At 56.9% G+C, this 25,346-nt stretch overlaps 2 protein-coding genes across 7 annotated transcripts; one reads left to right on the top strand and one right to left on the bottom strand.

Moving 5' to 3' along the window:
- Positions 1-791: 791 nt before the first annotated feature.
- Positions 792-11,688, bottom strand: ZNF362 (zinc finger protein 362). 6 transcript variants are annotated; one of them, XM_085080162.1, is made up of 10 exons: positions 11,592-11,648; positions 9,656-9,740; positions 7,574-7,774; positions 4,571-4,634; positions 4,195-4,441; positions 3,776-4,097; positions 3,454-3,678; positions 2,501-2,579; positions 2,268-2,426; positions 792-2,168 (listed from the first exon to the last, which is right to left on the bottom strand). In XM_085080162.1, exons 4-10 carry the CDS (start codon positions 4,631-4,633, stop codon positions 2,052-2,054), a joined length of 1,212 nt encoding a protein of 403 aa, XP_084936288.1. In that variant the 5' UTR covers position 4,634; positions 7,574-7,774; positions 9,656-9,740; positions 11,592-11,648; the 3' UTR covers positions 792-2,051. The 6 variants fall into 6 exon arrangements, with proteins under 6 accessions (XP_084936288.1, XP_084936284.1, XP_084936287.1 ...); XM_085080158.1 differs by lacking the exon at positions 7,574-7,774 and adding an exon at positions 9,851-9,877 and having other exon boundaries at positions 11,592-11,627; XM_085080161.1 differs by lacking the exon at positions 11,592-11,648 and adding an exon at positions 9,851-11,557.
- A 6,021-nt stretch (positions 11,689-17,709) lies between these two features.
- On the top strand, positions 17,710-24,659 carry LOC146428357 (E3 ubiquitin-protein ligase TRIM62). The gene is made up of 6 exons (XM_085079768.1): positions 17,710-18,384; positions 20,086-20,502; positions 21,609-21,704; positions 22,726-22,982; positions 23,054-23,169; positions 23,941-24,659. The coding sequence occupies exons 1-6, from the start codon at positions 18,157-18,159 to the stop codon at positions 24,489-24,491; spliced, it is 1,665 nt and encodes a 554-aa protein (XP_084935894.1). The 5' UTR covers positions 17,710-18,156; the 3' UTR covers positions 24,492-24,659.
- Positions 24,660-25,346: the final 687 nt, after the last annotated feature.

Consider the following 25,346-nt stretch of genomic DNA (forward strand, 5'->3'; position numbering starts at 1 on the left):
CCAGCTGATCCCCAAGTCCCTGTGCTTCGCTTCCAAAGAAGGTGAGGGGGGAGGGGGATGGGAGGGGACATCCCCATGGTGGGATGTCCCTGGAGATGGTCCCAGGGGGTGACACATCCCTGGAACTACTGGCCCTGGGTGTGGCATGTGTACTGTGGTGTCCCCAGAGCTGGTGGCTGTGGGAGTGACATGGCTATGGTGCAGTGGTGTCCCCAAAGCTGATAACTACAATGGTGACAGGCCCCCATCCCCATGGAGATGGTACCCACTGAGACATGTCCCTGAGGCTGGTGGCTACAGTGTGGTGACCCCAGAGCTGTGGCCATGATGAGGTGTCCCTGGAGATGGTGACACCTTCCTGGAGGGTCCACAGGGTGGTGGCCACAGTGGGCCCTCCCTGGGGTTGGTAGCCACACTGGGGTCTCACTAGTTTGTGGCCATGGGGAAGTGTCCCAGGCCACAGTGAGATGTCCCCAGCAGTGGTGGCCACAGCGGGCTGTCCCCAGAGCTGGTGTCCCCAGCAGTGGGTCACTCATGCCCCCCAGCAGGACCAGGAGCCACCACCTTCACCCTGAGACTGCAGTGACCCCCCGGGCTGTCACCAGCACTGCCAGCCCTTAACTGGGGACAACCCACCTGCTGGGGGTGACCCATGGCTTCACCCTCCCCTCCTCCAGCCCCACAGGGATCAGGTCACCTGTGTCCCCAAACATCCCCACAGGGGTGTCCCCTCCCCCCATCTTTCCCCAGCCCTTCAAAAACTCCCCCCTCCCCGCTTTCATTAATTCCTGTTTTGGTCTTTTTTTTTTGTTCTCTTTTATTCTCTTTTTTTGGAAAGGGGCTAGGCTGGGGGGTTTCACTCCTTTTCCACACTGTGAGGCCGTGGCCCCCCCAGCTTCTCCAGGAACCACAATGCAGGACGGGGGGGTGGCGACAACAGGGTGGGGGGCAATTTTTGTCCATTTTCTCCTCTTTTCTCTTTTTTTTTCCTTTTTTTCCTCTTTTTTAATAAGGTACCAACTAGCTCTAGGGAGGCCTGGCCTGGCTAGGCAGCGAGAAAAATAAAAAAGCCCCAAAATTTGGGGTAAGGGGGAGAAAAAAGGGGGGGGCTAAGTGTATAAGAGGAGTATTTACACAGTATTAACATGCTGACAAAAAAGGTTACAATATTGATATCATACAACATCGAGGGGGGAAATAATGGGGGGGTAAAAAAATAAGGGGATGGGCAGTAAAAATAATGGGGGGGGGATAAAAAATAACAGGGGGGGCTAAAAATTAATAAAAGGTAAATAAAACACCCTGAAAAAAAAAACAACAAAAAACCCCAAAGAAACGCTGAGTTAAGGCTTAAAAAGTGTATAAAAAATAACACAGTTAATATCCAAAATGAACCAAAAAGTACAGAATATAGATGAGTTTGGGGGGAGTGCCCCCCCCGGCTCTATACAGGGGGTATGTACAGGCAGGCACAAGGCAAAGCAGGGGGACCCCCGAATCCCCCAAAACTGGGGCTGCGGAATGGGAGGTCCAGCCCTGGGGGGACGCGGCTCTGCCCGCGGCTTCGCCCTCGAAAGGGACCCCAAAAGAACAGAAAAAAACCCCCAAAATGGTTAAAAATCAACCCCAAATGGAGGTGCTTGGGCCCAGAGTCTGTGGGGGGGGGTGGTGGGACTTGCCCCCTCCCCCAGCTGCGTTTTGCTCCATCCACGGTTCGTTTTTGGGGTGAATTTCTGGTTTTTAGCAGCACCAAGTTCTTGGCCAATAAATATATATATATATATATATATTTGTATCCAAAAATGGGGGGGTGGGGTCTGGCAGGGGGAGGACACCTCCACCCCCACTGCCCCCCCCCAAAGAAACCAAACCGCAGAGATTCAAAGTGCTCTGAAACCGTCTTTGGATGTCACCAAACCTGCGGGAGCCGGGCGGGAGCACGGCCCGGGCACGGCCCGCAGCACTGGGGGGGGTGCGTCCTCCTCTTCCTCCTCCTCCTCCTCCTCTTCCTCCTCCTCCTCGCGCTGGGCGGGTCCTGTCCCCCTCCCCACTTAGATGAGGGAGATCCGTACGGGAATGCCGGGCGACTCCGTCCGCTGCGGCGAGTGCTGGCTGACCAGGTGCTCCACCACCGTGTGTTTGGACATGTGCTTCATCAGATAGGTCTCCTGCAGGGGGCACGGGGATGAGCAGGAGGCTGGAGGAGCCAGGGATGGGTTTTGGGGATGGATTTTGGGGCTGGGTTTTGGGGAATGGCCCATGCTCACCGAGGTGTAGGCACGGCCGCACATGCTGCAGCAATAGGCCTTGGCGTGCTTGATGGCATGTGCAGACAGGTGGATCTGCAGCGAGGCCGAGTCCGTGTACGCCCGGTAGCAGTTGGGGCACTTGTAGGGCTTGTCCTTGTTGTGCTGGCGCTGGTGGGACTGGGGGGACAGAGGGAGTCAGGGGGGGGCTATGGGGACCCTGTGCCCCCCATCCCAGGTCCCCCCGCACTGACCTGGAGGTTGGAGAGCTGGGTGAAGGCCTTCTCGCAGCCAGGGTGAGGGCACTTGTAGGGTCTGTCGCCCGTGTGGATTCTGGGGACACACAGGTCAGGTCTTTGTCACCTCCCCTTCCACCAGCAGGGACAGTGCTGGTCCCACCCACAGGGTCACATCGGGGTGGGAGGGTCACAGTGGGCACAGCAACATCCGTGCCCCAGGAAGTGCCGGGAAAAGGTGGGGAGATATGGGGCTGAGAGATGGGGGTTGGGACAGGATGGAAGTGTGGGAAACTGTGAAGGAGGTTGGGATGAGGAGTGTGGAGGAGATGGACAGGCTTGCATGGACAGATGACCATGGTGGGGTCAGAGAAGGTGGTGGGGTCAGATCAGCAAGATGAGGAGAGATGTGAAAGGTGGGGATGAAGAAAGGTGTGGGAACAAGCACAGTGGAGATGGCTGAGCATGGTGGGGGCAATAAAGGTGATGGAGATGATGAGCATGGTGGAGATGGTGGAAGTGATTGGGAAGGTGATGGAGACAATGGGGGTGCTGGAGACTATGAAGGTGGTGGAGATGAGGAGTAGAGTAGGGACAATGAAGGCTGTGGGGTCAGATTGGCATGGGGGAGATGAAGGTGGTGGAGTTGAGTGTCGTGGAGACCATGGAAGCGCTGAAAATGATGAGTGTAGTGGGGATGATAAAGGCAATGGGGACAGCCAGCGTGGGGGAATGCATGAGCATGGTGGGGGTGATGAATGTGGTGCAGACTATGAAGGTGCTGGACATGATGAGGGTGCTGGGGATCATGGGTAATGACGATGAAGGGGATGAAGATGGCAGCAGGGCCAACAAGCAGAACAGGGCCATAAAGGATGTCAGGAGAGATGGCGAGTGTGGGATGCCTGCCAGCTGCCCCCCTCCCTGGCCAGCAGGAACAAGGGTCCCCAGCCCCTCGGCAGGGCCCTCACCGGGTGTGCTGCTGGAGGTGGGACAGCTGGCGGAAGGACTTCTCGCAGTAGGAGCAGTGGTAGGGTTTGACGCCTAGGTGGATGCGCAGGTGCTGGGCCAGGTAGGAGGCGTTGGCGAAGGACTTGGAGCAGTGGGGGCACTTGTGGGGCTTGGCCTCTGTGTGCGACTTGGAGTGGATCTGCATCTCCGACTTGGTGAAGAACGTCAAGGGGCAGACCTTACACCTGGAGGGTGTGGGGGAGAACCCCGCAGGGACCGGGCTGGGGTGGGGGGCTCCCCGCCATCGCCCCGGCCCCCCACAGCAGGCGGGGGTGTGCCTACCTGTATGTCTTCCCCTCTTTGGCCGTCTCCCCTGAGGCCAGGATGGGGTAGGGCACCACCAGCACCGGCGGTCCCGAAGGATTTTCCGCCTTGATCTTTTTCCGGCCCCGCTCGGTCTTGGGCGCTCCCAGCAAGCCATGGCCCTGGATTGTCTTGATGGAGTCGAGGAGGGGGGGGCTGGTGATTCCTGAGATTAGGGTGGGTGAGGAGGCGATGAGGCGGCTCTGGCTGGTGGAGGTGGGCGTTGAGGGGGTGGTGGTCCCCGTTCCTGGGCTGGATTCCGAGGTGCTGACGGCGGGTGCACGGGATGCCAGCCCCAACCCTAGTGGGCACGGTGACAGACTATTAGTTTTGAGGGGGTCCACGTCCCCCTCTGCCCCCCAGACTGGTGGGACCGGTGGCGGTACCTGTGACAGTACCTGTGACGGTGCTGGTGGCCGGCCGGGCGTGCAGGGCCACGTCAGGTTGGGGCACAGCCTGGGGGTGCAGCCCTGGCACCTGCTGCAGCTTTGGCAGGGACATGATGGACTGGCTGCTCTCGGCAGGTGAGGGGGGAACCAGGAGGGGCTGCTGGGAGGCCACCGAGGTCGGGGGCAGGTGCGGGGGGCGGATCTTCTCCGCCATCAACTGCTCCTTGATTTTGTTGATCAGGACCAAGTTGTCCAGCTGAGGGAGAAGAAGGCAGAGAGGTGAGTGAGGGCAGAGGACTCTCAGGACCCCCAGCCTCCCCCTGGGTGTTCTCCACATCTATCCATCATCCTCCCTCCTCCCAAAATCCCAGTGCAGGGGTCTTACCTGGCTGGGCATTGTGGGAGGGGGTGGCCAGAAGTAGGGGTTGTTGAAGCGAGGCTCCGCCATCCTGGGGAGAGAGGGGGTGGTTATGGGGCACCGCCAGCTGACACACAGCTTGCCCTCCCACCTTGAATCCCCCAAAATGACCATCACCCCCCACAAGAAGCAAGACACAGACTCTGTGCAAAGGCAGGGAGCAGGCAGGGAGGGGGAAAGGCTGGGGAATCCCCCAAGCATCTTCCTAGATGAAAACTCTTGTAGGATCAGGGGAACACCAAGCACCTGCCTGCCTCCAAGACCACAAAACACCGGTGAGTGCACTAGGACACAATTTGGCAAAGGAGGAAGCTGAAATTTGGGGGAAACCCCCAAATCTCCCAAGCTCTGGAAGTATTTCTCTCATTCAGGAGGGATCAAAGGTGGATGGGATGCTGCCATGGGAGAGGGTGAGCACAGCGGCACATTGAACCCAACACCAATCCCAGCTGAATCCCCCCCACCAAGATACACCCCCAAAGCCAAGTGAAGCACCTGTGACACCCAGGAACAGCATGACAGGAACACCCAGCATCCACGGGGCTGGGAGATTTATGGAGACACTTAAAGGCATTGGGGTAATTAATTCTAAATCCATCTTTGGGTAATGGGAAACAGCTGGAAGGAGGCAGCGAGGGGATGATCCCAGCAGAACAGCCCAGCATGACCAGGCATCACCATCCCGCAAATCCCATTATGGGAGCACAAGGATAAGCGTGTATGGGACCTCAATGGGATGTATCCCCCAGGAGCTCTGGCTCCAAATAAACCAGGCCACAGCAAGAATCCCGGGAGAAACTAGAGCGGCACCTCCAGCAAAGTGCAGCCCCAGAAGCTTTTGGGGTGGCAGGATTCGGGGCCACTAAGCCTTCCTCCTCTTCCTACTCCTCCTCCTCACACTTGCTGCCCAGGTTTCAAACACACCCTGAGCTCCCCACAGGCAGGTGTGCAGCACCCAGAGAAAGGAGATCCTGGTCCCACCAGGATGTAGCATCCCGACAGCTACCCCAGCCCGAAGGACCTGTGGGATGGACCATCCCCATTTTCGGGAGAAAACTGAGGCAGGGATGAGGGAACCACCTGCCTCTTGCGCTACGGAGCAGCCTAACACAGGATGAGGTGTGCTCCAGAGTATCGAGGAACGAGAGCAATTTCCCATGGCAGACCTCAACACCGCAGCCTGTCCAGGACACCACCCATACACCAGCTTTGGGAATTCCCCTTCCCAGTCTTGAACCACTCCAGGTCACTTTCCAGCTGCTCAAGCACCAAATTTTGGGGGGTTGAAGTGAAAGCAAGGCCAAATCCCAGTGGCATGCACAGAGTCAAAGTCCTGCTCCGTGCCACAGAACAGGAATTCACTGGGGATGTTAAATGCACCTTCCCATGCACGGATGCAGCCGCTGCCAGCTATTTTGTGTAATTATATATGTACCCACAGGCCGCCCACAGCGTGCATTTATCCACAGGCTACATGTGTGTGTGTATATATATACACACACACATATATATAAGATCCCTTGGGATCATGGGCACGGGAGAAAGCACTCCAGTGCCAACATGAGGGGCTGGACACCGGGGCCAAAAGCGGAGCTGGCAGCAGGGAAGCCCTCATGATGGAGGCAGGCAGGGAGCAGGAACTCAGGCAGGAGGGCTCTGAGCCCCCTCAGCATGACCACGCACCCCAGCACTGACCCCCTGCCCCAGAGCGGCCGTGGGAAAACAGGAAACCAGAGCTATGATTAGAAAAGGGTTTTTTGGAGCTGCTCCCCCATCTCAGCAGGTGCCCCGTGACCTCTGTCCTTCCCATCCATCCATCTGTCCGTCCTTCCCCCTGTCCCGATAGTGCACTGGGCTCCAACGGAGCCAGCAGCAGCACCCAGACGGATCAAAACCACCGGCGTGGCCCACAAACCATCACCGGGACACGGCACCAACCCCTACCACACCACTCCTAGGATCCTTCCTCAACAGCTGGAGGGGGCTGGAAAAGCACAAAGCGTATTTTGGGGAGAAAAGCATAAAAATTGTGCGTGTTTCCCTGCACCCCCCAAAAAGGAGGGCTTACTAAAGAAATGAGAAATTATTTGTAAAACCACCACACTTGGAGCTGGATGAACAAGAGGGAAGAAATGGTCTGCGTTGCCAAAATAATTATAAAAATCCCTGTTCCTGTCCCGATTTAATGTTACAAATTGTGCAGTGTTTCGTCGGGAGCAGCGTCCCCCTCTCCAGGGCTGGGGGAGGGAGTGGGAGGGGGGAGAAAGCAGATGGAAAAAAAAAATTATATATATATAAAAACTCCCTTTTTCTCTATTCTCAGCTAACTATGAAAAATGGAAGCTGACATGCAGCAAGGGTGGAAAAAAAAGAAAATCCATAAAAATGGAAATTATGAAAGGTAGGGAAGGCTGTGGCAGTCTCCCCCCGGCTCTGCAGGGCACAGGGAGGTGGTACAGCTCTCTGTGCCTCCCAGTATTTGGCTGGGCAGGGGAAACCCCCCTTGGGTAGCATCTCCAGTGGCGTGGGGTCCTGTGGTCCAAACCATGGTGGGAAGAGCCCCTGACATCCTCTGCAAGCACTGCATTTGGGTGCCAAAGGCTTGCCAAAGGTTATCCCCAGGGACAAGGTGGGTGCCCAAAGCATGGTGGAGACCCAAGCAGCCCAGCCAGAGGAGAGGGATGTGGGAAGAGCAAGCAGGAAGATGCAGAGAGACCCAAAACCACGGGCTGAACCCCGAATCCCCCAGAACGGCGCAACACCCAGCATCACCGCTCAACCAGGCCAAGGGGGGAAGCAGCAGCACCCTAAAAAGAGACCAAAAGCCTCCTCGCCTCCGCACCCACAGGAAGGGAAGAGCGGGAGAAGCCGGCAAGCCGGGGCTGGGGGTGGCGAGGGGAGAGCGGGGGCGGCGGCAGTGAGGGGGCGGCGGTGCCGGGGCCGTCAGGGTCGGCGGTGGTTGGTACTCACAGGGTGGCCTCTGGAGCCAGGTGGGCGCAGCTGCCTGGGGAGACGTGTCGCTGAGGCTCCAGATTGATGGGAGGTAGATGATGGCACGGGTGGGCACGAGCTCACTAGAGCCTTCCAACTTCCTACCCAACTGCCGCTAAGTCAAGCTACAGTTCTCTAGGGAACGCCTCTACCTTGGCAGCCCTCTCTGTCTCGCCTTCGCTGAAATAAAAAGAAACAAGAGATTTCTTTTCACGGCACCGCCGAGAGAAAAGGGGCAGCTCCCAGGGACTAGCGAGCGACCACCGACCTGGTACAGCCGGAAAGCAGGGGGGTCTGGGAGGCAAGGGGAGGGATTTGGGGTGACCGGAGAAGCGCTTGGTGGCTAAATGTGTCCTCGACCAAGCGAGACACCGAGTTTGGTGTCCCCAAGTATCCCAGCGAGAGCATCAGGGCAGAGCTCCCACCCTCCGTGCCAAGCGGCGAGCGCAGGAAAGCCGGCGGCGGCCAGAGACGGCGCGGTGGGCGAGAGCCAAGCGGGGGGATGGATGTCCCCTGCACATCCCCCCACCCAAACCCCTGCATGCCCTTCCTGACACAGGTCAGACCAGGGATGGTGACGCTGGCCTGGGCATGTCCCTCAGCCAGGGAACCCAGCTCTGCCTTGTGCCCTGCCTCAGTTTCCCGCCCAAAACGTGAGGCCGTGGCCTCTGTCCCCACTTAAGAACAGGTTTCCCTGGGGTTCACCTGGAGCAGGAGTTTTGGAGGGAAAGCGAGTGCCCATCCACAAAACCATCCCAAACCCACCAGGGTGGGAAGCGGCATCCAGCATCATCCTCGGGGAACGCACATCCCTCCCTGCCCGGATTATCCTCATCCGGGAGTGATTCACCCCAAGGCAGAGGGGGCAGAAGGCAGGCGAGGCCAGGAAGCAGAACGCAGGGCGAGCCCCCCATGGCTCGGGGAGGGGGCGGCCCGCACACCACAAGAATTCACCCAAGATGGAACCAATTAAACCCCCGGCTTCCGCCCCCCGAAGGGCCCTGGGCTGGGGCTTCTCCTTCTGCATCTCCAGCAAAACAAACCCAAAATGAGCCCCCAGGCTGGACTAGGGGTCCCCGTGCGGGAAAAAGGGTGCGCGGGGCAGGGTGAGGAGCCAAGCACCAGCAGCAAGCAGGAGGGGAGGCAAAGCCACACTGGGGACCCCCACGGGGTCCCCAACTCGGGGGTGAAAGAGGAGGGGACCAGGGTGGCAACGCTCCCAAAAGATGGGGGCCGAGGCGGCGTGACCCCAAATCCACAGTTTGGGTCCTGGGACCCAGCAGAGGGGACACGGGGACAGCCCACAGTGGGGACAGCCCACAGAGACCTGACACCTGTGGGGTGACGCACCAGACAGGGGGCACGCATGCCCCCCAAAACACACCACTCTCTGGCCTGGGGTATCCTGCTCTCCCCCAGACCCCAAACACACCCACCCCCAAGAGAGACCAGCCACGCACCCTGCAAGGCAAAGACAGCACAGCACACCAGCCTGGGGGGCAACTGCCCACCCCTGGCAGCACAGGGGGGTCACCCATGGGTGACAGTACACAAGGAAACTGAGGCACGGGCAGGGGATTGCCCTGAGGAGGAAGCGAGCGCACTAGATCCAACATGCACTTGTCTTGACATCGTGCCCAATGACCGAAAATCCACATTTTTAAGGGAAAAAGCAGAAGGTGGGGGAAGCTGAGGGCGAATATTATTGTTTTATGCATATAAAGGCACATTTCTTAAATGGGAAATATCAAGGGGTCACAGGTACACTGGAAGCGGGGTGCCCTCCCTGGGGAGGGGGCAGGCAGGGAGTCCCTTACACCCCCCAAATCCCCCAAGAAACATCATGCCCCTGCTTATATATAAATATACATATATATATGTATATATCCACACATAATACCTGGACTCTGGTGTGCACATATACATTATTTTTATAAGCACACATATAATTACATGCATGCACACCATCAAGTTAGATGCTATTTTAGGACGTAAATACATAAAAGCAGGGATTTTTTTTTTTTTCCCTTATGATCCCCTCAATCCAGCCATCATGCCCACCTCTGCGAGTACTGGCGTTGCTTCCCCTTATCCGCGTCCATCTCCAGCTCTAGCTGAGACCGGGTGCTGCACGTGGGGCGTTTTTCTACGGGGGGACAAGGAGGAGGACAACTTCACACACCCCGAACCCCCCGCCAGCCCCCGGCGCGCGAGATCCCACAGCGGAGGAACAAAAGCGAAGCGGCTCCGACCTACCCGACCCGTGGGAACGTGGGATTTTGCCTGAAAATAGAGAGAAAACAACAAAAAAAAAAAAAAAAAAAAAAGGAAAAAAAAAAAGGAAAATAAAAAGAAATAAAAGAAAAAATAAAATAAAAAAAAAAGTGGGTTTTTTTTATAGCCCCGCTCACCCCCAAGCAGTTGGGAAAGCCGAGGGATGGGGAGCTGGCTGGAAAACTGGGGGTGAAATCCATCCCCTCGCCCTGGACCCTCCGCCTCTCGGCAAATTGCACGCCGGGAGGGACTTAAAAAACTTTTTTACCTCTCTGCTAAAATATCACTTTATAATCTCAAAGGCCTCGGGCTCAAAGCCGCTTTCACCCGCTCCATCCTCCCCAGCTTAAAAAACCTGGCTGCTATCCGAAGGACCGCAGGCTTGGGGGGGAAAAATAACCCAACAAGGAGCATCCTCCAACCTTGAAGGGAGAAAAAGAAATCAAAATCATCAGATTCATCATTCCTGGGTTCAAATCCATCATTGTGGCCACGCCGGTTCTAAGCTCCCCCCCCAGGCCCCCCGACGTGGCCAGGAGATTATGGATGTATAAATAGTATATGGCTAAATATATGTTGGAGAGGGACAGACAGACCTCTGGGACATAGCCACGGAAATTTGGGTCCCTCGCTAAAGCTGCCGCATTCCTGCCAAAAACGCCATGAAAAAAAAATATCCCCCCTCCGTTAGACCTTCCAGCCAGCGAGACCACTTTTCTAGACAAAACCGGTTAATGCGGAAAACAGCGAGGAAAAAGAGGAAAAGAGGAAGGAGAAAAGGAATTTAAATGGTGAAAATTGTAATAATGGTGATTATGATGATGGTAATGATAATATTCAGCCCCTGCGCTGCTTCTGCCACCCCCTGTAAGCAAAAAAAAGTTAAAAAAAAGGCATGAATGCATAAAAAAAGCAAACACCCCCCCCCAAACATGCAACATCCACAAAAATAGGTACGTTTGGCTGCAATTAACTTTTCCATTAGACCATCCAGAGAGAGAGAAAAAGGGAAAATCCTGGTAAATGGGTATTTTCCTCGATGTCCCCCCCCTTTTCCCCCCCTTTTTTCTCCCTCTTTTCCTTCTTCTTCCTGTTTGGAGGGGGGGGTGGTGGAATAATGATGATAATAATGAAAAAAAGAGGTGGAAAAAGGCGCAAGTTTGGTTAAGTGAAGTTGAAATCCTCAACCTGGGAGGGGATCTGCGGGGGGGTGGCGGAGGGGGGAGGTTTGGCAGACAAAAAGGCCGGGGGATGGGGATGGAAGGGGGGAGTTTGGGGCAGGGGGGGTGGCCCGGCTGGGTGCTCCCCCCACCCCCCCTTCCATCCGCCGCCTCTCCCACATTCTCAGACGTTTTTATTAAAATTCGCAGACAAAAGGCAAACAAAAATGGCAGCCCCGGCTTATTTTTAAAACGCTAGGACGGGGACGCCATGTTCTGCAGGGCTGAGGGGAGGGGGAAGGGGGGGGTGAGGGGGGAAAAAAGGAGGGAAAAATTTTTTTTAAATTGATTTAGATGAAAAATGAATAAAAAGCAGCACGGGGGGTGGGGGGGAGTGTGTGAAGCCCCCCCCTCCCCGCTCGCCCCCGGGGTGAGGGGGATTTTGGGGGGAATTTGAGGTGTTTTGGAGAGGGGAAGGGGGGGTGGAAAGGGAGGGATGAGGGATATAAAAAAAAAAATAAAGCGAGGGGGGGAAGGTAAAAAAAAAAAGACACTTCCTATACCGACAGCCATGGTGCCCCGCCGTCCCGCCGGCTCCGCCGCACGGAGGAAGATGGAGCCCCGCGCCGCCCCCCCGCCGCCGCCCCCGCCCCCGGCCCGCCCGGCCCCGCCGCCGCCACCGCCCGCCCAGGGACGGGCTGGGCTGGGGCACCTCGGCCCGGAGGGGCTCCCCGGGGCCCGCGGCACCCCCAAACCGCTGCAGCCCCGGGAGAGCTCCCCAAAGCTCCGCAGCCCCCGGTTCCCTCAGCCCCGGGAGGGCTCCCGGTGTCCGCAGCCCCTCTTGGCTGCCCAAACCTCTTCAGCTCCCCAAAACCCCTCAAGCCCCCTCAGCTGCCCCGTTCCCGCAGCCCCGTCAGGGCTCCTAAACCTCCACAACCCCCGGTTCCCTCAGCCCCGGGAGGGCTGCCGGTGTCCGCAGCCCCCCGAGCCCTCTTGGCTGCCCAAACCTCTTCAGCTCCCCAAAACCCCTCAGGCCCTCAAGCCCCCTCAGCTGCCCGGTTCCCTCAGCCCCGTCAGGGCTCCTAAACCTCTGCAATCCTCGGTTCCCTCAGCCCCAGGAGGGCTCCCCAGTGTCCGCAGCCCCTCAAGCCCCCTTGGCCCCCCAAACCTTTTCAGTATTCTCAGCCTCCGAAACCTCCCCAGCCCCTGGTTCCCTCAGGCCCAGGAGATCTCCTCAGTGTCCACAGCCCCCCAAACCTCCTCAGCCCCATCAGGGCTCCCCAGGTCCCTCTGCCTCCAAAACCTCCTCAGCTCCATCCCCTCAGCTCCAGCAGGGCTCCCCAAATCTCCTGAGCCTCCCAAACCCTCCTCAGCCCCCCCAGACCTCCGTGGCCCTGCAAGCCCCCGAAGCTCCCCTGTCAGGTCTCCCCGGTTCTCTCAGGCCCACAAATCTCCTCAGCCCCTCTGGTTCCCTCAGCTGCCACAGGTCTCCTCGCCCCCAGATGCCCTCAGTTCTCCTCAGCCTGCCCTGCTCCTTAAGTAACACCAGCCTGCTCAAATCTCTACAGCACCCTCAAATCTCCTCAGCCCACTCAGATCTCAGCCCACTTAGTTCACCTCAATACCCCCAAAATCTCCACAGAGACCCATTTCCCCTCAGCCCCCCAGTTCTCCTCAGCCCACCCAAAGTTCCTCAAAGCTCTGGATCACCTCAATTCTCCTCTGACCCCCTCAAGTCTCAGATCCCACAGACCTCAACCCCTGGTTCCTTCAGTGCCTCCAGGAATTCCCAGTGTCCTCACCTCCCCAAATCTCCTCAGCCCCTCCAAATCTCCTCAGCCCCCCAGTTCCTCTCAGCCCACCCAAAGATCCTCAGATCACTCCAGACCCTCAGTTTGCCTCAGACCCCCTAAAATCTCCTCAGAACACCCAAATCTCAGACCCGTCCCAGATCTCATCAGATCCCCAGTTCCACTCAGATTTCCCCAAATCTCCTCAGCTCCTTAAGATCCCTTCAGCTCCTTCCATTCTCCTCAGCCTCCTCCAGCCATCCCAAATCTCCTCATTCCCAGTTCCCTCAGCACCTCCAGGATTCCTCAATGTCCCCACCTCTCCAAATCTCCTCAGACCCCCCCAAAATCTCCTCAGACCCCCAGTTCCCTCAACCCCCTCCAGGGCTCCTCACCTCCCAGATCCCCTCAGCTCCCCTAAAACTTTTCCAACCTGATTCCCCTTAGCCCCTCCAAAAGCTCCTCATGTTCCCAGCTCCTCTCAGCCCCCTCAAGCTGCCACCCCTCCATTTCCCCTCAGCAAAGTTCCTCAGAGCTCCTGATTCTCTTCAGCCCCCTTGTTTTTCCTCAGCCCTCCCAGGTCTCCTCAACCCCCCTGAACTCCCTTAGCCCCCCAAATCTCCTCAGCAGGCCCCCAAGTCCCAGTTCTCCTCAGCCCACCCTCCCCCAGTTGCTCTAGCCCCCATTCTCCTCAGCCCCCAGTTCCCCTCAGTTCCCCGCAGCCCCTCGCTCTGTCTCTAACATCCCCAGCCCCTTTGTGAGGCTCCACAGCCCCCTCAGGGACACTCCCCAGTCCTCCCTGCTCCTCCTCAGCCCCCTGGGGATCCCTCTATTTCCTGGGAGGTCTCCAGTCCCTCTCAGGATCTCCCCCAATCTCAGGGTACCCCCAGCTCCTCTGTGGATCACTTTCAGCCCCCCAAATCCACAGACACTGCCCACAGGGGAAGGAAAAGCGGGGGCAAATTCCACCCATTCCCCTCCTCCTCACAGGTCCAGGGGATGAGCCCTGGAGCTTCCAAGTTTCCACTTTAAAAATTACCTTTAAAAACCCGACAAAATTAGGGATTTTTTAAAATGTTTTTCTGAAATGTTCTGTCACAAAGGAGGAGAGAGAGGAGAGGGATGTCCTGAGGGGAAGTAGTGTGTCCAAGAGAGGTGGGAAATGGGGAAGGATTAGGGATGGGATGGGATGGGATGGGATGGGATGGGATTTGGATAGAATAGGATGGGGTGGGATGGGATAGGATATGAGGGTGGGATGGGATGGGATGGGATGGGATGGGATGGGATGGGATGGGATGGGATGGGATGGGATGGGATGGGATGGGATGGGATGGGATGGGGATGGCAGTGAGTTACCGTGGAATGGAGATGGGATGGGGTTGGATGGGATAAGGTAAAATGAAGTGGAATGGGGATGGGGAATGAGATGGGGATGCGATGAGATGGGATGAGCACCCAAGAGGTCCCCACCACAGAGGGGACATCGCTCAGCAGCTGCCTGGGGCATCAGAAGCCCCTGGAACAGATCCTGGCCACAGCAATGGAGCTGGGACAGAGGCACTGTCCCCTGTTACATGTTCCTGTCCCCAGTTCTCCCCACATTCCCACTGCTCTGTCAGCCCCCCAGCTGGGATCCCCCATCACCCAGCACTTCCCCATCCTGGAAGGTCCCCAGATCCATTAATTATCCATGACTCAACAGAGAACCTCAGCCAGCAGCTCCAAAACTCCCTTTTTATCTGATTTTCAGATGTTGACACCCAGAAGTTGCCACCCAGCACTGGCATCACCCCAAAACAGGGCACTGGGAGAGCCTGGATCCCCCCAGAGCTTCCCTGATGTCTGAGTTCCCCCTTGCTGGGTAATTTCCATCATGGCTTTCACTTCTGCTATGGCATTTTTTTCCCTGTCATTAAGAAACTGGTGGTTTTAAACCTCAGCACCAATTTAGGCATTTCCTGATTTTTTTGTGGGGGGAGTGGAGTTATCCAATCCCAAATCTGCACTGGGAGGAGACACTGTGGGTCACTGCTGAGCTTGTGGGATCCACAAAGGATTGGTGAACATCTCCTGGGATTTTCCTTGTTGGGACTGGCTGGGATAAGTGACACTGGGCTTTTTTTCCACCCCTGCTTTGGGTGGATTAATCTTGGGTGTGGGAAAGGGGCCCCTTTCCTGGGAAGGTGGTTGGTATGCAGGGGAAAAAAAAAAAAATAAACCTATGCCCAGCTCCATCCAGGGCTGGAAAATGAAGGAAATTAGCTCTTGCCTGCTGAAAAAAATGTGATTCCAAGGCTGGTTTTGCTCCCAGGATAGATCCAACTGTGATTAAAAGGAAGGGAAGGCAGGAGTGGAGGGAAATCATGCTGGAATCACCACCACAGGGTTTCAGCAAAGCCGTGGGGCCACTAGACCTGCACAGAGCAGCAGATCCTTCCCATTCCAGCAGCACCAGGAAGCTGGATCCATCCAGAATCTCCAGTTGACTCAGCAGAGAAAGGGAGATTTTTATGGATGGCAAACTGGGATTTCCCAGTGTGAAATGTGGTCCCTAAGTGGTGACACTGGGATCCCCTCGAACTTTTCCCAAATCTTGTGTCCCTGATCATGGCACACTGGGAAGGGAATTCTTTGGGAAACACCTCCATCCCATCCACCCGCTTTTTTCCTTTACCAAAAATCCCTTGTTTTCCGTAAAAAAACAGTTGAAAGCACCTACCAGAGTGGGCTCCCCTGGGATGGGTGGGCACACCAGGCATTGGAGATGCCAGTATTCCCAGTACCCGGTATCCAGATGAGTGAAAATCCTCATTCCAGGCTTCTCGGCATTAGCAATCCCAAAAAGTAGGTTTTTCTCCCTGGATTGGCAGTGATGGGGACTACAAAGGGCATTATCTGATGCCGGTGTGAAGCCAACATGAAGATTTTGGGATGTTTAGTAAATGCTGGAAAAAGAATCCCCTGAGGTGCCAGAATTTCCCATCTCCCTGCAAAGGGGAGGGCCCTTGGGCTCTAATTAGGTAACAAGTTAATTAGGATTAATTAGTTACTGTTTGCAAAGCACTGTGGAGATGACAAACGTCGGTGTGGGGCAGCTTCCTGCTTCCTCCAAGGAGGGGTGCAGGATCCTCCTTAGGAAGGGTGTCCCCGAACAAAGTTGGGATTAAATCCAGTGGGATGGTGGGCTCTGGGAGCAGGCTGGCATTCCAGCAAGGGTAAGAGCCACGCTGGGATGGAAACACACATGCCAAGAGCCGAGTGGGCACGTCCCGGCGTGCCCATCCTGCCGGCGGCAAGGGGGAACATTCCAGCACCGCAGCTCCTCGGGGCCTCCCTCCCTTCCTGCCAGCATTCCCAGCACACGCAGCACACGTGGGGAGGAGACAGGTTTTCCCTGCCCGCCGGCTTTGCCGGATCACCCAGGCTCTTGCCACATCCTGGAATCCTCCAGCATGCTGGAACCGCAGCTGGGAAGGGCTGTGTATCCCATAAAAAGATCGAGAATCAAGGCACGGTGGAGCCCCCCGGCTCATACAGGGTTTACCAGGAGGTAACAAAGCCAATTTACTAATTAACCGGGATTAATTTCCCTGTTTGCCCAAACCGCCCCGCGGTTTCCGTTCATTGCCCAACAATCCGCCAGGATGAGTGTTGGCAGTGCTGGCTGAGCGCCATGTGCTCCGGTGGGATGATGCTCTCCATTGCCCCAAACTCCTGGAAATTTCGTCCAAATGCTTAGGATACAATTAAATAACCCATTAACTAGAGAAGATGGGACCCCCTATGCCTGAATCTGGGTCTGGGATGAAAAAAGAGGATTTTTCCCTCTTTCCATGGTTATTTGATATCATTCCAGCCGTTCCTCAGTCCCCGGAGGGTCCCGGAGGGGAGACATGACCTGAATTCCTAAAGCAGGAAAACAAGCAGGAAAAAAAATCTAAATCCATGTGGGTTCGTTATTTTTTTTAGCTGTTTCCAAGCTTTTGGGTCCTAATGGGAAGAGGAACAGAACGGGTGGTTATTCCACGGAAGGAGATGGGGATAGACGGGAGATGGGGTGTACCTGAATTTGGGGGGAGGAAAGGGAGGTGCCAGCAGTAAGAATGGGGTGATCCAGCTGTGAAAGCCACGGAGTTTGTTCCTGTTGGCTCCCAGCCAGATGGTCACGCCTCTTCCCAAATATGCAGCTCAACTTTCCCTCAGGAATTGTGTCCCCTTCCCCACTGCCCCCTCCATCCTCCAGCTCCTCTTGCCCCCACCTTGGGGGTTCTTGCTTTGTTTTCCTGGGAAGCTCCCAGGGAAGCATCCCTGAGGATTCCAGGGGGTGGACACCTCGTTTTGGGGCACTGGTCCCAACTGGTCCTGCCTCATCACGGCACAGCCAGGCATCACAATAACATGGGAGGGGACAGAAGATGCATGGCACCTGAAACTCCTCTCTGTGATTTTTAGCTAAATCGGTTCATTTTGTGGGAAAGCAGTGTTTACTCAGTGATAGTTTTGTCAGTGTCACCTGTGGGGTCACCTGGCTCACTGGTCACTGGTGGGTGCATAAAAGTGGGAGGAAGAGAGGGATGGAGAGACAGGAGTACAGGGGGAAGGAAGGATAGACAGGATGTATAAACAAATGGAGAGACAGAGGGATTAAAGGCTGGACAAAGCAAATGGGTGGATGGGAGAGCAAGGGTCATGCAGATGGATGGATGGATGGATGGGAGCCCAGGAGGATGGACAAATGGACGGATGAAGATATTAAGGGCTGGATGGGGAGATGGGTCAATGGAATAACAAAGAGATGTGGATGGATGGATGGACACAGGGAGGGAGGGAGGAGTGGACAGAGGGATACACAGTGGGAAGCATGCATGGTTGGACAGAGAGATGGATGCATGGATGGATGGTGGAATGGATAGAGGGATGAACAGACAGAAGGATGGTTGGACAGAGGGATGGACAGAGAGATGGGTGCATGGATGGATGGATGGAGGGACAGAGGAATAGGACAGACAAATGGGTGGATACAGAAATTAAGGTCTTGATGGGGATATTGTTGGACGGGGGACAGAGAGATAGGTGGAACAACAGATGGACAGAGGACAGATGGAGAGATGGGAGTACAGAGGGACAGAAAGGCAGATGGACAAATGGATGAATCAAGGGCTGGACAGGGATATGGCTGGATGGAATATAAAAGGATGGACGGAGGGACAAACAGGGACAGAAAAAGGGCCTGAGGTTAGGATGGGGAAGGGTCAATGCCCGACTGTCCGGACAGACGGAGGGGACACGGCTGGCGAGGCCGTGGCTCCTTTAAGCGCCCCCCCGCGGGCGGGCGATGGTACGCGCCGGTGAGGCCGCGCCGCGCGGGGGACAATGGGGTGGGGGCGGGCCCACTGTGGGCGCCGGGGGGGCTGGCAGGAAGTGCCGCGCGGCCGCGCCCCCTCCTGCTCGCCCACCCCCGGCCCGTCGCGGCGGGGCCGCTCTTGAGGCGGCGGCGGGACCGCGGATCGCACCGGCACCGGGAACCGGGCACGGCACCGGAACAGCACCGGGCACCGGCTTGGTGAGGGCAGCGGCGCCGGCGGCTGAGGGAGACGCGGGGCGGCATCAGACGGGGGTTGGCGGGGGCCGGTTTCGAACCCGGGTCTTGCTGGGAGCGGGGGGCGGGCTCGAACCCGGGCCCCTGTGCAGCCGCCGGCAGCCCCAGCCCCGATCCCCCCAAATCCAGCCCCAGCGCCGACCCCTCCAAATCCAGCCTCACCCACGGACCCCCAGTCCAGCGTGAACCCGACCCGCTCAAATCCAGCCTCAGTCCCGACTCCCCAGATCCACCCTCCGCCCCGGACCCCAAATCCAGCCTTAGCCCCACCCTTGTGCACCTAATTCAACCCCATCCCTGCCCTGCACTATTGAACCTCAGCCGGGCCCCCCTGCTCCAGCCTCAGCCCCACCCTGCCAATATCACCGGTACCCCCAGTTCCCCCTGTCAAACGGCCCCGCACCGTCTGTGTCAGACTCACCCTCAGTCCCACACCTATGGCAGCCCTATTGTGTTCCCTCCCAAGTGTTGCTCTGATCACCTTCATTCCAAATCCCCCCAATACATCCTGATGCTCCCATTCTTCCCATTGCGTCCTGACCCCACCATTGCATCCTGATCCTCCTATTGCAATCCCTCCAGCCCTCCCATTGTATCCGGACCCCTGGTTCACCCCCCCTGCACTTCAACCCTATTGCAGTTTGATCCCCCATTGCAACCCCCCTATCCCCCTTTTGTGGCCTGATCCTCCCATCCCCCCAGTGATACCCTCCCAGCACCCCCAATTGCATCCTGACCCCTCTGTTCTCCCCTTTGTAAATTCCCCAGTCCTCCCTTGCTTCCTGACACCCCCATTTCCTCCACTGCAGCCTTCCAGCCCCTCCATTGCATCCCAATCCCCCAGCTTGCCCCAATACAAACCTTGCAACCCACCATTCCCACTGACCCCCATCTCCCTCATTATCATGCTCACCCCTACTCCCCCATTCCTCCCCACCCCAAGCCCCTCACTCACCCCCTCCCCATCAATCCCCCCTTCATCCCCTCAACCCCACACCGCAAGCCCTCACCCTCTCACCCATGACTTCCCCCAATCCCAAACCCTCATTCACCGTCTCCTTCCATCCCCAGCCCCCCCACTCACCCTTCCAACCTCCCAAGTCCCCATTCACCCTTTCACCCTCATCCCAAGGCCTCTACTCATCCTCTCCAGCCTCAGCCTCCCCCATCTCAAGCTCCCCTTTTACCCTCTCCACCTCAAGCCCCCTCATTCACCCTCTCCCCATCACAACCTTCACTCACCCTCTCACCACAAGCACCCCACACAACTGCTCCCACACTGAGCCCCCCTTTTACCCCTTCCCTCTGAAGCCCCTCCCCATTCACCCTCTCCCCTCACCCCAAGCGCCCCTTTTACCCTCTCCCCCTCAAGCCCCCTCATTCGCTCTCTCCCTCTCCCCAAGCCCCCCAGTCATCCTCTCCCCCACAACCTCCCCCCACTCCAAGCTCCCCTTTCCCCCTTTAAGTTCCCCATTCATCCTTTCCCCCTACCCAAAGCCCCCTATTCACACTCTCCCCATCACCCCAACTGCCCTATTCACCCTCTCTCCCCACAGTCCCCCTGCCTCCAATCCCCCATTCACCCTCTCCTCTTCATCCCAACCCCTCCACTCCCTCTCTCCCACCCTCCCCAAGCCCCCACTCACCCCATGCCCCTCTCCCCAGCCCCCAGCCATGGCGTGCAGCCTCAAGGATGAGCTGCTGTGCTCCATCTGCCTGAGCATCTACCAGGACCCGGTGGGGCTGGGCTGTGAGCACTACTTCTGCCGCCGCTGCATCACGGAGCACTGGGTGCGCCAGGAGCCGCAGGGCACCCGCGACTGCCCCGAGTGCCGCCGCACCTTCCCGGAGCCCACGCTGGCCCCCAGCCTCAAGCTGGCCAACATCGTGGAGCGCTACAGCGCCTTCCCCCTGGATGCCATCCTGGGGGCCCAGCGCAGCCCTTTCCCCTGCAAGGACCACGAGAAGGTGAAGCTTTTCTGTCTCACTGACCGTGCCGTCGTCTGCTTCTTCTGCGATGAGCCGGCCGTGCACGAGCAGCACCAGGTCACCAACGTGGATGACGCCTTCGAGGAGCTGCAGGTGGGTTGCTGTGGGATTCTCTGCCCCAAGTGGCTCCTCGGGGCTGCTGTGTCCTGCTGGTCCCTCTTGCTCCTGTGGTAGTGCCCATCCCGTTTGTCCTGAGCTTGTGGGAGTCAGTCCTGTGGCTTCCTCCCATCTGTCTGTCCCTGCACACCTTCTTTTCCCTCTTGGTCAGCCTTGTGCCTTCCTTCTGTCTGTCTGTCCCTGCACCCCATCTCTCCCATTTGGGGCCAATCCTGTGGCTTCCTCCCATCCATCTGTCCCTGTACTCTTTTTCCTTCTCAGGGTCAGCCCTGTGCCTGTGTCCTGTGATTCTGTCTGTCCCTGCACCCCTCCTGTCCCTGTGGGGGTCCAAAGGGGTCAGTCCCATGGCTTCCTCTAGTCAGTCTGTCCTGGCAACCCTCCTGTCCCTGTGGGGTTCAGCCCTGTGCCCTCCTCCTGTCTGTTCCTGTGTCCCTCCACCTCTTCTTTTCCCTGTTGGGGTCAGTGCCATGCCTTTCCCCATCAATCTGTCTGTCCCTGCACCCCTCCTGTCCCCATGGGGGTCATTCCTGTGGCTTCCTCCTGTCCCTGTGTCCTTGCACCCTGTGTTTTCCTGCACTCCTTCTTTTCCCCATTGGAGTCAGTCCCATGGCTACCTCCTGTCTGTCTGTCACTGCTCCTGTCCCCATTGGGGTCAGCTCCACGCCTTCCTCCCATCTGTCTCTGTCCCCACAGCTCTTTTGTCCCCACTGGGGTCAGCCCCATGCCCTCCTCCTGCCTGCCCATCCATCCATCCATCCATCCATCCATCCATCCATCCATCCATATATCCATCCACACTTTTGCCACTGCCCACCTGAGATTCTCTTTTTCCCTCCCCACTGGGAGTCTTGGGAACCCTCAAACCACCCCATAGCTCTGCTGATCTGCCCCCCAAGAAGGACCTTCTAATCCAGGACCTGTCCCCCCCACCCAAGCCAGTACCCTCATCCCACAGGGTCCCCCCATGGCCTGACCATTCCACAGCCCCATAACCCCATGGTTGCTTTGGGTGGGAAACCTCCCTGTGGGTTCCCTCTTTTCCCCAAATGCCCTGTTTATGGATTTTTCCTCCCTGTCCCCAGCGAGAGCTGAAGGAGCAGCTCCAGGGGCTGCAGGAGAGCGAGCGTGGCCACACAGAAGCCTTGCAGCTCCTCAAGAAGCAGCTGGCTGAGACCAAGGTACGTGTGGGGACACCACTGTCACCCCTGGGGATTCTCCATTTTCTCCCAGCCCTTCACAGTCCCCCAAAGCAGAATTGGGGTCAATCCCATTGCCACCCTGATGACACCCTAACTCTGACCCTCACCAGCCTGGTTTTGGGACTTCCAAACACTCAAATTTCCACAATTTTGTGGATTTGCCCCATTTTTCCCTTCTGTGGTACCCCAAAATCCCTCCATGGGGCTGCTGATTGCTCTGTAATTTTCTGCAGAGCTGCTTTGATTTAGCTTTTAATCAATTTAATTAATTATCTCCTCACTTAGGAGTTCAGTGTCCAGCAAGGTTCAATTTTCTCCCCATCCCCATCTGTGACCGAGGGGCGTTTTTTTTGGGGGGGTTAGGTTTTAGGGGTTTTTAGGGGTCATTTTAGGATTTTTTTTCGATTTAGGTTGGCTTTTCTGGTTTTGGTTTTTTTTTTTTAGAGCATACTTGAGGGGCTTTAGAATTTATTAAGGGTTTTTTTAGGGTTTTTAGAGGGTCTTGTTAAAGGTTATTTAAGAGCTCTTAGTTTTTTAGGAGGTTTTTTCAGAGCTCTTTTGGAGGTTCTTTGGAAGATTCTTTTAGGGTTATTTTAGGTTTCTTGAGGAAGTTCTTTTGGGTCTTTTGGAATGATCTTTGGGAAGTTCTTTTAGGTTCTTGGGGAGGTTCTTTTAGGGTTGCTTTAGGGCTCTTGAGGGATTTCTTTCAGGGTTCTTTGGAAGGTTGTTGGGGAGGTTCTTTTAGGGTTCTTTGGAAGGTTCTTTGGGAGGATTTTTTAGGGTTCTTTTAGTTTTTTTGGGGTGAGGTTCTCTTTGGGTTCTTTGGGCAGCTCTTGTAGCATCCCTTTAGTCAACTTCTTAAGGATCCAAGATCAAATCCCCCCTTGTAGCTCCCAGAACTCCCCGAGCTGCTGCCCTGTAGGGATTTATTTGGGGATTCAACAACTCATGGAGCAACCAGCAGTGCTTTAGGTGCTTCTAACACCCTTTGCACCCCAAGTCCTCAGCCAAGAGCCTGCGGGTGACGATCGGGGAGGCGTTTGAGCGGCTGCACCGGCTGCTGCGGGAGCGGCAGAAGGCGATGCTGGAGGAGCTGGAGGCTGACACGGCCAGGACGCTCAGCGACATCGAGCACAAGATCCAGCGCTACAGCCAGCAGCTCCGCAAGGTGCAGGAGGGCACCCAGATCCTGCAGGAGCGCCTGGCCGAGGCGGATAAACACGTCTTCCTGGCTGGCGTGGCGTCCCTCTCCGAGAGGTGGGTGGCAGCGAGGGGGTGGTGGTGTCACTGGTGTCACCTCCCACCTCGGCACTGTGTGTTGTCTGCAGGCTGAAGGGGAAGATCCACGAGACCAACCTGACCTACGAGGATTTCCCCACCTCCAAGTACATGGGACCCCTGCAGTACACCATCTGGAAATCCCTCTTCCAGGACATCCATCCCGGTGAGGGTGCAGGGATGGGGGAGTGGGGAGGAACAGGGATGTCACTGGTGAGGGACAGGGACACAGCAGTGAGGGATGGGAATAGGGACATCACCAGTGAGAAATGAGGACACGCCAGTGAAGGATGGGGATGGGAACATACTGGTGAAAGACAGGGACATACCAGTAAGGCATAGGGATAGGGGTGAGGATAGGGATAGGGATAGGGATAGGGATAGGGATAGGGATAGGGATAGGGATAGGGATAGGGGTAGGGATAGGGATAGGATGGGGACATCACCAGTGAGAGATAGGGACACACCAGTGAGGGATGGGGACACACTGGTGAGGGACAGGGACGGAGACATCACCAGTAAGAGATGGGGACAGGGACATCACCACTGAGGGATAGGGATGGAGACATCACTGGTGAGGGAAAGGCATGTCACAAGCAAGGGATGGAGATGGGAACACACCAGTGGGGGATGGAAACACCCTGGCAAGGGACAGGAATGGGGACATCACAGGTGAGGGTTAAGGACACACCAGTAAGCAATGGGGACATCCCTGATAAAGGGCAGGGACACACCAGTAAGGGAAGGGGTTGCAGTGCCAAGGGACAGGGACATCACTGATGAGGGATGAGGATGAGGACAGGACACCCCAGTGAGGGATGGGGACAGGGTCACCTCAGTGACCTCCCCACACTGGTTGTCATCCGGGTGGGACAGAGCACCTGGCTGGCTCTGGGACTGCACTAACCCTGTCCCCCCCGTCCCTGCTCTGTCCCAGTGCCAGCAGCACTCACTCTGGACCCTGGCACAGCCCACCACCGCCTCATCCTGTCGGACGACTGCACCATTGTGGCCTATGGCAATCTGCACCCCCAGCCGCTGCAGGACTCGCCCCGGCGCTTCGACGTGGAGGTGTCAGTGCTGGGCACCGAGGCTTTTGGGGCCGGGGTGCACTACTGGGAGGTGGTGGTGTCCGAAAAAACCCAGTGGATGATCGGCCTGGCCCACGAGGCCGTGACCCGCAAGGGCAGCATCCAGATCCAGCCCAGCCGCGGGTTCTACTGCATCGTGATGCACGACGGCAATCAGTACAGCGCCTGCACCGAGCCCTGGACGCGGCTCAACGTCAAAGGCAAGCTGGAGAAGGTTGGCGTCTTCCTGGACTACGACAAGGGGCTCCTCATCTTCTACAACGCCGACGACATGTCCTGGCTCTACACCTTCCGGGAGAGGTTTCCCGGGAAGCTGTGCTCATATTTCAGTCCTGGGCAGAGCCATGCCAACGGGAAGAATGTCCAGCCGCTGCGGATCAACACTGTCCGTATCTAAGGAGGGGTTTTGGGGTGTTCCCCCCGCCCTGCCAGGTGTTTTCCCACTCCAGGAACTGGTCCTGGTGCTGGGCAGGATCTGACATTCCGCCCGCTTCTCTCAGTCCTGTGCTTCCAGGGAATCCCGGCGTGGGGGGCTGGGATATGGCAATAAAGGATTTGGAGAGAAGGGGCTGGGTGGTGGACAGCCCCGGGGTGGCAGTGCTGGGAGGGGCTGGGGGCACTGTGGGGTGCCATGGCAGGGGTGTGTGCTGGGGGCATTTTGCCCCTGTGGCACTGTGCTGTGGTGGGCTGTGCTCTGGCAGGGGTCTGTCACTGTGCCAGGGGTGCCACACTGCTGAGGGACACCATGTCCTGGTGTGTGACACTGTGCCATGGTGGGCTGTGCCATGGCAGGGGTCTGTCACCGTGCATGGGTGCCACACCGTGTCAGGGGTCACTGTGCCATGGGACATGTACTGCGACGTGTGCCACATATACAGCACTGTACCCTGGTGTGCCATGCCATATGTGCTGTGCCATGTGTGCTGTGCCGGGCCTGGCTGTGCCAGACTGTTCCAACCCTGGGCAGAGCTCTGTGTGTCCATGTTGGGGACATGGCATGCGTAGGGATGTACAGGGGGAATGTATAGGAGGTGGGCTGTGTAGGGTGGGCTGTACAGAGCATCTGATATATGGGGAGTGGGCTGTATACAGGAGGTAATATAGAGGGGGTGCTGTGTGCAGGGGGTATGATATATAGGGGATAGGAATCCCCTATATAGGGGGTGATATATAGGGGCTGCTCTATACAGGGGGTGTGATATGTTGGTGTGGGCTATATAGGGATGTGGTGTATGAGGGCTTGTATGTAGGG

The sequence above is a fragment of the Lichenostomus cassidix genome, chromosome 21, assembly GCF_008360975.1.
Source record: "Lichenostomus cassidix isolate B80296 chromosome 21, HeHo_3.0, whole genome shotgun sequence".
Lineage (NCBI taxonomy): Eukaryota > Metazoa > Chordata > Aves > Passeriformes > Meliphagidae > Lichenostomus > Lichenostomus cassidix.